General features: G+C 30.5%; 1 protein-coding gene across 1 annotated transcript in view; it reads left to right on the plus strand.

Moving 5' to 3' along the window:
• The window catches only part of LOC145252797 (osmotic avoidance abnormal protein 3-like), a 2,582,558-nt gene that overhangs the window by 1,801,930 nt on the left and 768,128 nt on the right, over positions 1-12,500 (plus strand). The window contains exon 13 of the mRNA XM_080112744.1: positions 9,876-10,143. Within this exon, the coding sequence (XP_079968870.1) occupies positions 9,876-10,143 (268 nt within the window). The remainder of the gene's footprint in view (positions 1-9,875; positions 10,144-12,500) is intronic.

A 12,500-nucleotide genomic window follows, 5' to 3' on the forward strand; every position in this document is an offset into this window, starting at 1 on the left:
CTTTTTAAAAAAGTACGCAAACGTGTATTCGATAATTCTTTAAAAAAATCAATAATTCTTGATTAAAATAAGACCTTTTCAATGATTATTAAATAATTAAAACAGAAACATGGGGAAAATGTAAAAAAAAAAAAAAAAAAAAAAGAGTACATGCACACGGGAGATATAGGAGTGAGAAAAAAGAAGCTAAGAAACTGACTGCCTTGTCACTACTTCTCGTAGTGTGACGCCGGAAATTAGGAAGTACGCTAGCTGACTATAACCCCGAAAATATATCATTTGTTATATTTATTATCATACTAAAACTGAATTGATCAAAATGTGTTTTCCTCAAGGTCTTTTTAATATATTTAAATCTCACAAAATGTTCTTTAATCCGTTTTAATTGGTTTACTTAACGGCAAAACATCTATCCATCTCTACTGTTGTCACTCCCCTTTCAACCAACCTAACTCTTATTTAATCCGGTATCCATCATTCTCGCTCCTGGCACTCTCTCTATTTATTAACAGTTTAATGTAATAGATAGAATCGTTAATTGTAAAGAAAAGGGAATATCATAACAAATAGTAATACTATTTAATATATAGCCGTAGAATGTAAGATACGTTTTTTTTTAAATTACATTCCATGGTCTTTGCGAACTCACTTAACTGCTTTAATGATGCAAAATACATACTAATTTTTAGATTAGCTTATGTTCCGAACAAAAAAAGACATTTAAATTCTTCTAATTAGCTGTAATTTGTAATTAACTGACCAATTTGCCCATTTCGTCTTAACTCTATGTATTTTTCATCCACGCAACCTGCTTTATTGGGTCAATCGCTCTATAATATGTCGTAATGTCTCTGTGAGCATTTAGATAAAAAGTGACGCTTTTTTCCCCACCATATTAATCTAATTTACATTCGTATACTTATATACCACATACACGTATGTAAATTGTTTGGCAAAATAATAAGTCAATTTATTTCTGCAATAGAATAATGATTAAATAATAAAACTTCTGTCAAGTAATACGAAACATTTCTTTCATTTTTCAATCGAGTTTAGTGTTTTTTCACTAAGTTTATGTGTATACAGCCTGGCATCCATATCGCTTGATAAATTGTCACCAAACTTGTTCAGAGTAAAGGCCATGGTTAAACTTAGAAGTAATTTCATTTTTGAATATGTAGGTGAAAATGTTTTGACATCAAAACATTAAATCACGCCTTTTGGCGATAACTTAATAATAATTTTGACGGAATTCGGACGTTCCGTTTCCTTTTTTTTTTTTTTTTTTCAAATTTTATTTTTCAATAACCACTTTGCAAAATGTCAGCCTAATCAAATGAAAAGTTATTGAATAATCGATATTTCCATGATATAACTGCGTTGTTAGGCACTCTAACAGATACTGATGTTCTTGGTTTTAATCATTTAAGAAAAATGTCTGAAAAGATGCAATGTAAATATGCGCCTGTTGAGCCGTCCACATAAATAATCAAATTCTACCCAATTTAATCCATTAACAGTTACTACACTACCATCTTACATTCATTAATGCTTATCCTCGAGTGGCATTCAAGCCTTGATATATATATATATATATATATATATATATAGTGATCTACATACAGTACTGTTCACTGTATCAAAGCTCATCATTGCGACTAGACACAGGTAGCTACGTCAATCCAGGATCGAAACCCGACCGCCCGTATGACAGTCAAGGCTTCGAATCATTACGCCAATCTGCAGCTGCTGTGCGGGTATTGAATTAATGATATTTTGACATCGTCAGAATCCGTAAGCTCGATTTGTTTACATAAAAGAGCAGCGCTTAATACGCTAATGGTATATCGTGTATCACTTCCCAATATATATATATATATATATATATATATATATATATATATATATATATATATATATATATATATATATATATATATATATATATATATGTGGATCAAGTAAAGAATAGATACCCTGTAGCAGACGACGCCGCCTGGCGGTGACAAGCGCACAATTCAACTAACACCGGTGATTCGACCTTGACATTGGCACAAGCACATGGCAGCGGGTGTTTGTAAACACGTCAAATAGCGAACATGCTTGAATATTCGCCAACAATTTTTTTTTTTTTAAATATATTTATAAAACTTTTGAAAATTTAAATGAAAAAATATATATTTACAAAACATTTTTTTAAGTAACAAAACGAACGTATTTAATAAATAAAAGATATTTAAATAAATGGGTGTCTTTCTGTGTCGGATTTTTTCGATCAAGATTGATTTTTATGTACCGTGTGTTTTTTTTTTGGGGGGGGGAGGAGGAGGGTCTGTATGCGTTTTTAAGACAATTCAATATTTATTTAATTATTCTTTAAAATATTTCAGCGACAATTAATATATTTTTAAAATAATATTTTTAAATATAAACTTTTGACGAATATTCGCGCGCATAAATGTGTAGTAATTTCTTTTATTTCAATATTCATAAACAGTAAAACTTATAAAAAGTCGATAAAAATTCATGATCGTTTAGTTACTATGGCAACTAAAGCATGTCCTTTGCTCATGCGTAGGGAGAAGTCAGTGTTTTTTATGGTGTTCGGTAGGGAACTCAAATCGCGACCAGTACCAAAGATTTCTATCTAGAATTCATCTTTATAAAAATAAAAGTTATAAAAAGATATGTGAATAAAATATATTTTGAAATCTCGATTGTTTATACTTGTGATTTTATTATGCATAAAAATTGCCTCGGCCTATAATTATTTCTCCTTCACTAACCACCGACATACATGCCACTTAAAATATATATTGAATTGTATTAAAAAAGTACACAGAAAAAAAAAATGTCCAAAACCGTATAGAATGAACCTTTTTTTTTTTTTAATAAGTTTTATTCAGTCTTTATTTGAACTTAATGGACTGGGTTTTTATTATTATTATTATTATTATTATTTATTTTTGTATTTATTGACTGTTTTATTCTTTTTATCAAACAAAAATAGAACTTTTATAATGAAATATATATTATGGACTGTTTTTCAAGCATCGAAATTTTAAAATTAAAGTTTTATTTTTTAAAAAAATAAATAAAAGACGAGGTGTTTTGTTTTTTCGAGTTTTTTTTTTTCGCCATTTATCACTTTTAAATGTTATTCAACAATGAAATGATAAAAAAAAACACTTTTTGTTAAATATATTTTTTTAAATTAGGGTTTGTATTACTGTACACATAGATTCGAAAAAGTTGTCAAAAAACAAATATATAACAAATAAATGTTATCAAAGGCAAGATAAGTTACTTTTCTGCCTAACTGGATATATTTTTTGTGTTTTTATTATATGTAACATATTTATTCAGCTCGAAAAACATACAGTGTTTACCGATGTATTCGAAAATTCAAGATGGCGTCTCCGTCTCACACCCTCTTTAACACCGTAAGTATGGAAAAAGGTGTTATAAATAAAAAACTATACAGAATACTATTAAAAACCCGCCGAATATATGTCAACCTTAGAACCTATGTCACGGTAACATATATTGAGCGAGTTTTTAACAGTATTTCATCCGGTTTTTTTATTTATAACATCTTTTCCCACACTTACCGTGTTAAAGAGAGAATTAGACGCCATCTTGAATGTTCCAATACATCGGTAAACACTGTATGGTTTTCGAGCTGAATAAACATGTTACATTGAATAAAAACACAAAAATATCTATAAAGTCTATTTTTTATGTCTATAAAAGTTTGTTGAAAGTTCAAATAAAGTTTATAATTTAATTGAAAACAAAACACCTAGTCTTTTTTTTTTTAATAAAACTAACTTTAATTTTAAAATTTCGATGTTTGAAAAACAGTCTATAATATATATATATATGTCATTATAAAAGTTCTATTTTTGTTTGATAAAAAGAATAAAACAGTTATTAAAAAGTTCTGTAAATATATTAAAAACGCACCCAGAAAGACACTGATCTATTTAAATATCTTTTATTTTTTAAAAAATCTTACTAGCGAATATTCGTCAAAATTTAATATTTAAAAATATTATTTTAAGAATATATTAATTGCCGCTGAAGGTAATGTTTTAAAGAATAATTAAACTCTGGAATTCCATCTCAGGCCACTGCTTAGTGCTTCCCCAACTGTACTGACATGCAGAAGTTCAAGTGTAACGTGAACCGACATTTTGCTGCCCAAATCCCAACATAGCACCCCAGTAGTTGTTGCCCCTGATAGTATCCCCCTACATTAAAGTGGCAATGCGCCTTGTTTGGGGTGAAAATGTAATAAAAAAAATAATAAATTGTCTTAAAAACGCATATAGAACCCCCCTCCCCCCCCAAAAAAAAAAAAAAACACGGTACATAAATATTAATCTGGGTCGAAAAAATCCGAAACAGAAAGGCACCCATTTATTTAAATATCTTTTATTTAAATACGTTCGTTTTGTTACTTACTTTAAAAAACTGTTTTGTAAATATATTTTTTTCTTTTAAATCTTCAAAAGTTTTGTAAATATATTAAAAAAAAAATTGTTGGCGAATATTCGAGCATGTTTGCTATTTGACGTGTTTACAAACACCCGCCGCCATGTGCTTGTGCCAATGTCAAGGTCGAATCACCGGTGTTAGTTGAATTGTGCGCTTGTCACCGCCAGGCGGCGTCGTCTGCTACAGGGTATCTATTCTTTACTTGATCCATATATGTATATTGTTATTGTTGTTTTTTTTTCAAGCGATACATAAGGTTAATATTGATTCCGTCTCGGAGCTCATTTTTTTATTTACTTAGAAAGTCGCCCTTTTTAATTTGGACGTATTTAACATTTTTTATTTATTTATTATTTTTAAAACAGTAATCTACGTACACGCGTGTTTCGAGGTCATTACCTCTCGTCAGCGTAGTTCAACTGTTTCTAGGGATCGAACCTCAGACCATAGTGTGTGTATATATATATGTGTGTATAAATATGTATATATATATGTATATATATATATATATATATATATATATATATATATATATATATATATATCACAGATTATGAATTTACGAATGAAATCATAGCAGAAAACACAGTGGCAGTTGTTGTAGTTTAACGGGTCATGAATTCATGTAATCTAATATATAAAAAGGCGATATGTCTGTCTGTCTGACTCCATATTTTCAAACTCTATCTCTCCCGAAACTAAAAGTCGCAAAACGACCCTAGGGACCTCAAATGATTGATTTTGTATAGATCGTTTTTTATGGGTCTTTAGTCGGTTAAAGTAGTTTTGAAAATGGCAAAAATGGGTCAAAATTAAAAAAAAATCCATTTTTTACATCTTAGTTTAGTTCTAATCAGTTCATATGCGTGTCACGTTGGTACAGTGGTAACGTCACCAGCTTTGAATACTACAGTTTTGCTTTCGGTTTCGATTCTAGCTGATGGCACCCAAGTACTTCTTTTTTTACTTTTGAAATCACGACTCTATAATTATATATACGAAATCTGGACAAATTAAAATATCATATTTAAGCGTATTTTACGACCGAGCCAAGCCCCCCCCCATTCTTTACATTCATACTTCGTTTCATCGTCATGTTATATGATATTGTGTAGTTTGTTCTGCTATTTTTATTGCCTACCTCCTTTATGTATTTGATTTTGCCTTGATATTCTGATATAATTAAAGCTTAATTATAATAATCCTTATTCTTATCGAATATATTTGTGATAACCTGGATATTCTTTTGGATAATAGCTTTTTTCACACACTTAGAATGATTGGATTTATAATCTATATCGAATAATGTTTGGTTCTATTTGTGAAACGGTTCATAGGTATTATCGTTGAGATTTAGAGTTATATATAAAAAATAAATCACTATTTTACAATAAAATAAAATACGTATTATATACGTTTGAAGCCAAACAACGCATTATTACAAAATAAACAGACATTTATTTTGTTTGAAATTTATATTATATATTTTCAAACAAAATAAATGTCTGTTTATTTTGTAATAATGCGTTGTTTTGGCTTCAAACATATATAATACGTATTTATTTTATTCAAACTCAACCGGCGTTTCTAAGGAATAAAAATCTTAGCATCACTATTCTACAATTGCAGTCTAGTGTTATTTCCAACTTAAGTTCATTAAAAAAATAGTTGATGTGCCGTAAAACGAACAGCTGTCTTATATTCCTACCAATTTGTCGTGATCACCTATGAAAGTAATATATCCGTTTTTGTTAGATATTTACTATCTACGAAAGCCCGTTTTTTTTTGGGGGGGGGAATTCCTTTGACCTGTCTCCAATCCGCTATTCAATTTTTAAAGAATGTTTTCATAAAGAATTATTATATTTACGAATCGGTTGATAATTCTGCTTCTTTCCATTTTTACCCATTGTTATCTGTCGTTTTTATTAAGCGGAAGCCATCTTGAAAAGAACGCACCGCTCTTTTGTTCGAGAGCTTATTTTTTCTTTACAAGCCATTCTCTTTTGTTCACCATCGAAATTCATTGAGACTGATGAAATTGGAGATTAGTTGCTTATCTGACGTGACACAAGACACTTACAGATTATGAAGGGACATCTTTCTCTCTAGCCCTCTACTTCTCTCTCTCTCCCTTTTTCCCCTCTATCTCTCTTATCCCCCCCTCTCTTTCTCTCTCGCCCCCTCTCTCTGATTATCTGATTTGATATAAGAAATTTATAAATGAATCTGCTCCCCTCCTCCTCATTTCTCTCCTTTCCTCCCTCTCTCCTCTTTTCTCCTGTCTTCTCTCTCCTTCCCCTCTCCCCTTTCCCCCCTCTCTCTCTCTTTATTTCTCTTTCTCTCTCTTATTGCTTATCTGAGTTTATATAAGAAATTTATGCATTATAAATGGATATATTTCTCTCTATCTTTTTCCTCTATCTCTGCTCCTTCCTCTACACCCCCTCCCTTTCATTATCTCTCTCTCTCTCTCTTCCCTTCCTTCTTTATCCCTCTTTTCTCTAACTTCTCTTTCCTCTCTTCTTCTTTCTCTCAGTTGCTTAACTGGTATAAGACACATACCTTATGAAGTGATATATTTCTCTCTACCTCTCTCCCCTTCCCCCTCTCTCTCCTTTCACTATCTCTCCTTACCCTATCTCTCAATCAAAGTCTTTTCTAAAAGTGAAGAGTGTGCAAGTCTACTGTCGTTTCTGTTGTTTTGTCCGTTTATTGCCGTATCTATATGTGCTGCTTGAAGATAAAAGCGAATTATCAGAGAGTTTCAGATTACACATCGGGTAGAAGCTTAACAAGAGACGCATTTCAATGTGTGACAGATTATATTGTATGCATTTTATTCGCAAAACACAAGAAGAAGAAAAAAAAAAGAACAGGCGAAGACGTTTAGGGTTAGTGTTGTATAAAGAAGGTTGCTATCCATAAACTTATTGAGATATCAATATATCTTTTATTCAGCTTTCAAAATTTGTCCTTTTTTAAACAGATACTGCCAATCATTTTTTTTATAAAGAGTCTTATATATTTAGCAATCCACACACACACACACACACACACACACACACACACACACACACACACACACACACACACACATATATATAAATTCTTAAATTCTTAATCTGCAATTATATATATTCTTAATCTAGAATTATATATATATATATATATATATATATATATATATATATATATATATATAATATTATATTATAATATATTATATTATTATTGTTTGTAAATCCCCGAAACAGTGTTTCATGGTAAACAACTGATGATCCCTTGAAAAAAAAATTATTACTGTTAGTATATTGAATTCGAGAGAGCAAGTTGATGCAGTGATTGCAGGTGATTGAATGACTTACTGACTAAATAGTTTTTTTGTATTGTTTTAAAGGTTAAAAACTTCCAAGTCATATATATATATATATATATATATATATATATATATATATATATATATATATATATATATATATATATATATATACATATTATTTACTATAATAATTATTAAATACCTACTACAGACACTATTATTTAATCTGGGGAAATCGACATGATCGACATGATCCGTTTTTGGCCAGAAATTTGGTGATTAAGGGGTCAAAGTTCAACGATTTGATCATTGAGAACTCTACCAAACTCCTCCGACAATTTTGGGTCTACGCACTTGAAATTTTAGATATAGGTTCCTTGGACGTGGATCTAACTTAATAACTTGATTTGAGCCCAAAACAATAAATTTTAAGGGGTAATAATAGAAGTCAAAGTTAAAAAAATTGACCTCTGCGGTCTCTTCCAAATTACTCAGACAATTTCTGATCGAAATATTTGAAATTTTACATAACGGGTATTCAGAGATAGGGCAAGCTTTTTCATCAGTTTGGGTCGAAAATATTTAGTTACCAATATATAAATCTATGTATGTATTTATGTCTGTTTGTATGTCTGCCTTAAACTTTCAATAGAGGAGATGGATTTTACCAAGATAAGTATCGTTTTAAAGTTTGACCTTTCATACGACAACTATCGAAAAATTGGCTAAAAACATTAATATCTTTCCCTTCAACTAGGCAACTTTTCTACAGGAGAGGTCACTTTTTTCGCCGATATTTTGGAAAGTTATCCTCTTCTTTAGATTGTCTAGCCTTAATTTTTAAAAATGTCGCTTCCGGTTTGGCGATGGTCGTAACAGCATAAACGTTGGTTTTCTCCCCCATTCCTTTCCTCCTTTGCGGTACGGGTTCGAGCCTGCCTTCCTACTACCACTTTTCTTTTTTTTTTGCTCAACATACACATCCAAATACCCGGGCAACGGCGGATTGAAATGCTAATATATCTATAAATGTGAACGTGTCTATGTGTCTGTCTGTGTGTCTGTGTACATTTCCCTACGCAAATACTCTGTCAAGTTTTAGTCTACAGGCTCAAAATTTGATATACATGGTACTGAGATTTGGAAAAATCGATGTAATTGGCGTTCGGCCAGAAATTTGGCTGTTAAGGGGTCAAAGTTCAACGATTTGACCTTTGAGAACTCTACCAAACTCCTCCGCTAATTTTGGGTCTAAACACTTGAAATTTTAGATATAGGTTCCTTGGATATGGATCTTACTTAATAACTTGATTTGAGCCCAAAACAATAAATTTTAAGGGGTCATAATAAGGGTCGAAGTTTGAAAAAAAAATGACCGTTTTTTTTTGGCTCAACAAACACCTCCAAACACCGGGCAACGCCGGGCTGCAATGCTAGTAATTAATAAAAAGAACACGTACACAAAAAAAAAAGTCCAGATGTATTACCTGATCATTTACTGGGGAGAGTGTCTTGGGGTATTCGTGTCATGCAGACGTTTTTGGAACGGATGTTATACCTGTTTCCGTATACATTTTTGCGTGCCCCCTCCACAAAAGAACACTCAACACTAAAGACCAAGTTTTCTGAGTAAATTTAAAGAAGACATTAAAGGAAGAATCTTGAAGAGAAGAGATATATACCAGATATAGCCGACAGCATATCAACCCCTTGATGTAAAAAGAATGTGCCTATTGTTTAATAGTGTCCAACATCGGGAGAACTGGTTGCTGTACCCGAGACGTAACAGTCGTTCCACAAACGTCCGGACAACACGGACAAACCAAGGTACTCTCTCCAGCAAGTCGTTGAAAATGATATTTGCTTAAAGAGAAGTAGGGATAAATAAAGACCTGGTCAGTGTTAGATTAGTTTTGAAGTTAATTTCTTAAAGCCGTCTAATGTATGCTAGCTATGTAAAACTAACGTTAAACTGATGATAATATGAACATTTTCTTGTCAGTTTTTGAGGAATAAACGGTGTTTAATTTATTTTTTTATTTTTTTATCAAAGGTGACTCGCCTGCAGAGTGAGTTGTGCGATATTCAAAGCGAATTTGACATCGAGCGTCTCAACTTTACAGGCCTGATTCAAAAACAAGACTGCCAAATCCAGTTCTTGCAGGCGATTTTAGACCGGGTGCTGCCATGTCTGCGGAGAGACAGTAACTATTTTAGCATGGACAGAATCAAAGCAGAATCACGTTGGGATGACGATATGAAAAAGTGGATCCTACCAAAGTTCACGATTGAAAAAACAGTTATGCCTTTATTGGAGTCAGGTAAGGCCAGTTTTATCCAGTTTTTAATTTTCTTTCTATTCTCTAATTTAATTTTATTTTTCAGACCATCGTCCTATGTTAATGTTCAAGACATGTTTCTCATTGAGGGTGAAACCCACCAAAATGCCACCCATGAATAAAATTCGTAATCCTTTCTGTAATCCAATCATATTTAGTATAAATAAACTGCAGTATATGCTTGCCTTGCCCACCAAGTTTCAGCCATGAATGTCTAGCAGTTTTTGTTTTATTGCCATCCAATTATATTAAGAGACACTTTGGTAACCGTCTCATAAGTAGGTATGATTTCAATTGGGCTTCACAATCATCAGATCATAACCTCTCGCCTGTGAAATTATTTAAAAAGTAATTCCTATGAAAACAATTTCCAGATTATTCCTGAATTGAAGAGCGCCATCACAGCTAAGATTAGATCAGTGCCAAAAGTGTGATGTGTCAGAATGATTGACCAGTTAAACTTGACTTGCTTATGATAACACAAAAATTCATTAGTCGTTAATTTGGGAATAATAAAAAAAATAAATGATATGTAATTTATACGGAAACTTCCCTTTAATGTTTACAAATCTAAATATTAATTTACTTGTCCGGTCTCACAAAAGAAAACATCGTCATTTCAAACATTAATTAATGAGAAACGAATTACTTCCCTTTATAGTTGCTCTTTATTAGTTAAAACTCATTAAAGCCATTTTATTTTTGCAGAAGTCAGGGGAAATAACTCCTTACATAATAATTTTCTTTTAATGTTTACAAATACAAAGTGTTTCAGAAATTTATTTCTACAAAAGCCAAGGGAAATAACTCCTTACATAATGACTTCCTTCAAATGTTTACAAATATAAAGTGTTTTTATATGAATTGTTACATAATTATTTCCATTTAATGTTTAATAACATTCGTTAAAGGAAAATGTCATTTCTTTAAAAAATGTCTTTAGCCGAAATATTTTCAGAGAAAAAAATAACAAAGATACAATATATTTCAATTCTCAATCCCTCCAAAATATTATTCCCAAACCCAGACGAACTCTACTCCCGACCCAGAAAGAATCCTACTTTCAACTCATTGATATAAAATAAAATATATTTGTATCACTAATATAGTGAAAGTAAAAAATAAAGTTTAGTCCAAATTAAATATTTTATATGAATTGCTATCAAGGTCTGTCCTTGAAAATTCAGCAAATAAAATATATTTGTACCAACAATGTAGGGAAAGGAAAAAGGCTAGTCCAAATCAAATATGTTTTATTGCTGGCAATTCATGTGTAAAGCTTAGACATAAACTGCAGTCTGTTTGTACCAAATAAGGATTGTAAATTTTATTAAATAATTCACGAGTGATATTTTGGAGAGTCATCCTGTAATAATTTCTATTATAATGAAAGCACATTCTAAAGTTGTTGTTGTTATTATTATTATTATTATTATTATTATTATTATTAATCAATCAATCATCAATATTATTATTATTATTAATCAATCATCAATATTATTATTATTATTTTTATTATTATTATTATTATTAATCAATCATCAATATTATTATTATTATTATTATTATTATTATTATTTAAAAAAATTATTGACCGTAATTATGATATAGCAGACAAATTTAGATAAACATTTCTGTCGAGATAATGGAGAACTCAACCAAGGTAAGTAATAAAACATATAAAAAAGCACAACAAATTCAGGTAAGTGTTAATTGATTAATACATTGAGGTAAGTAGTTTTTGTGAAACGCAACAAATGTAACCAAACGATGATACCGCACTAAGTATTGTAGGAGATATAATTTGAATTACGTTGAAAATATCGTTTTATAATAACAAATAACCCTATGAAGCAATTTAACATACTTGCTCAACTTAATAAAGTTTCATTTATGCAAGGGTAAATGTGAACGTTCTTTTCTGGCAAACTTTTTCCATGAAATCGTTTTTTTTTTCTTCTGATAGAATTTTTTTTTATTTTTTGACACATTTTAGGGAGTCATTATTAAAAAGATTTTTTTTTATTTTTTAACACATTTTAGGGAGTCATTATTAAATAGAATTTTTTTATTTTTTGACACATTTTAGGGAGTCATTATTAAAAAGAATTTTTTTATATTTTAACACATTTTAGGGAGTCATTATTACAAATAATTTTTTTATATTTTGACACATTTTAGGGAGTCATTATTAAAAAGAATTTATTTATATTTTAATACATTTTAGGGAGTCATAATTAAAAAGAATTTTTTTCAATTTTGACACATTTTAGGGAGTCATTATAAAAAAGAATTTTTTTATATTTTGACACATTTTAGGGAGTCATTATGAAAAGAAT

The sequence above is a fragment of the Euprymna scolopes genome, chromosome 29, assembly GCF_053919585.1.
Source record: "Euprymna scolopes isolate OS-2025 chromosome 29, ASM5391958v1, whole genome shotgun sequence".
NCBI lineage: Eukaryota > Metazoa > Mollusca > Cephalopoda > Sepiida > Sepiolidae > Euprymna > Euprymna scolopes.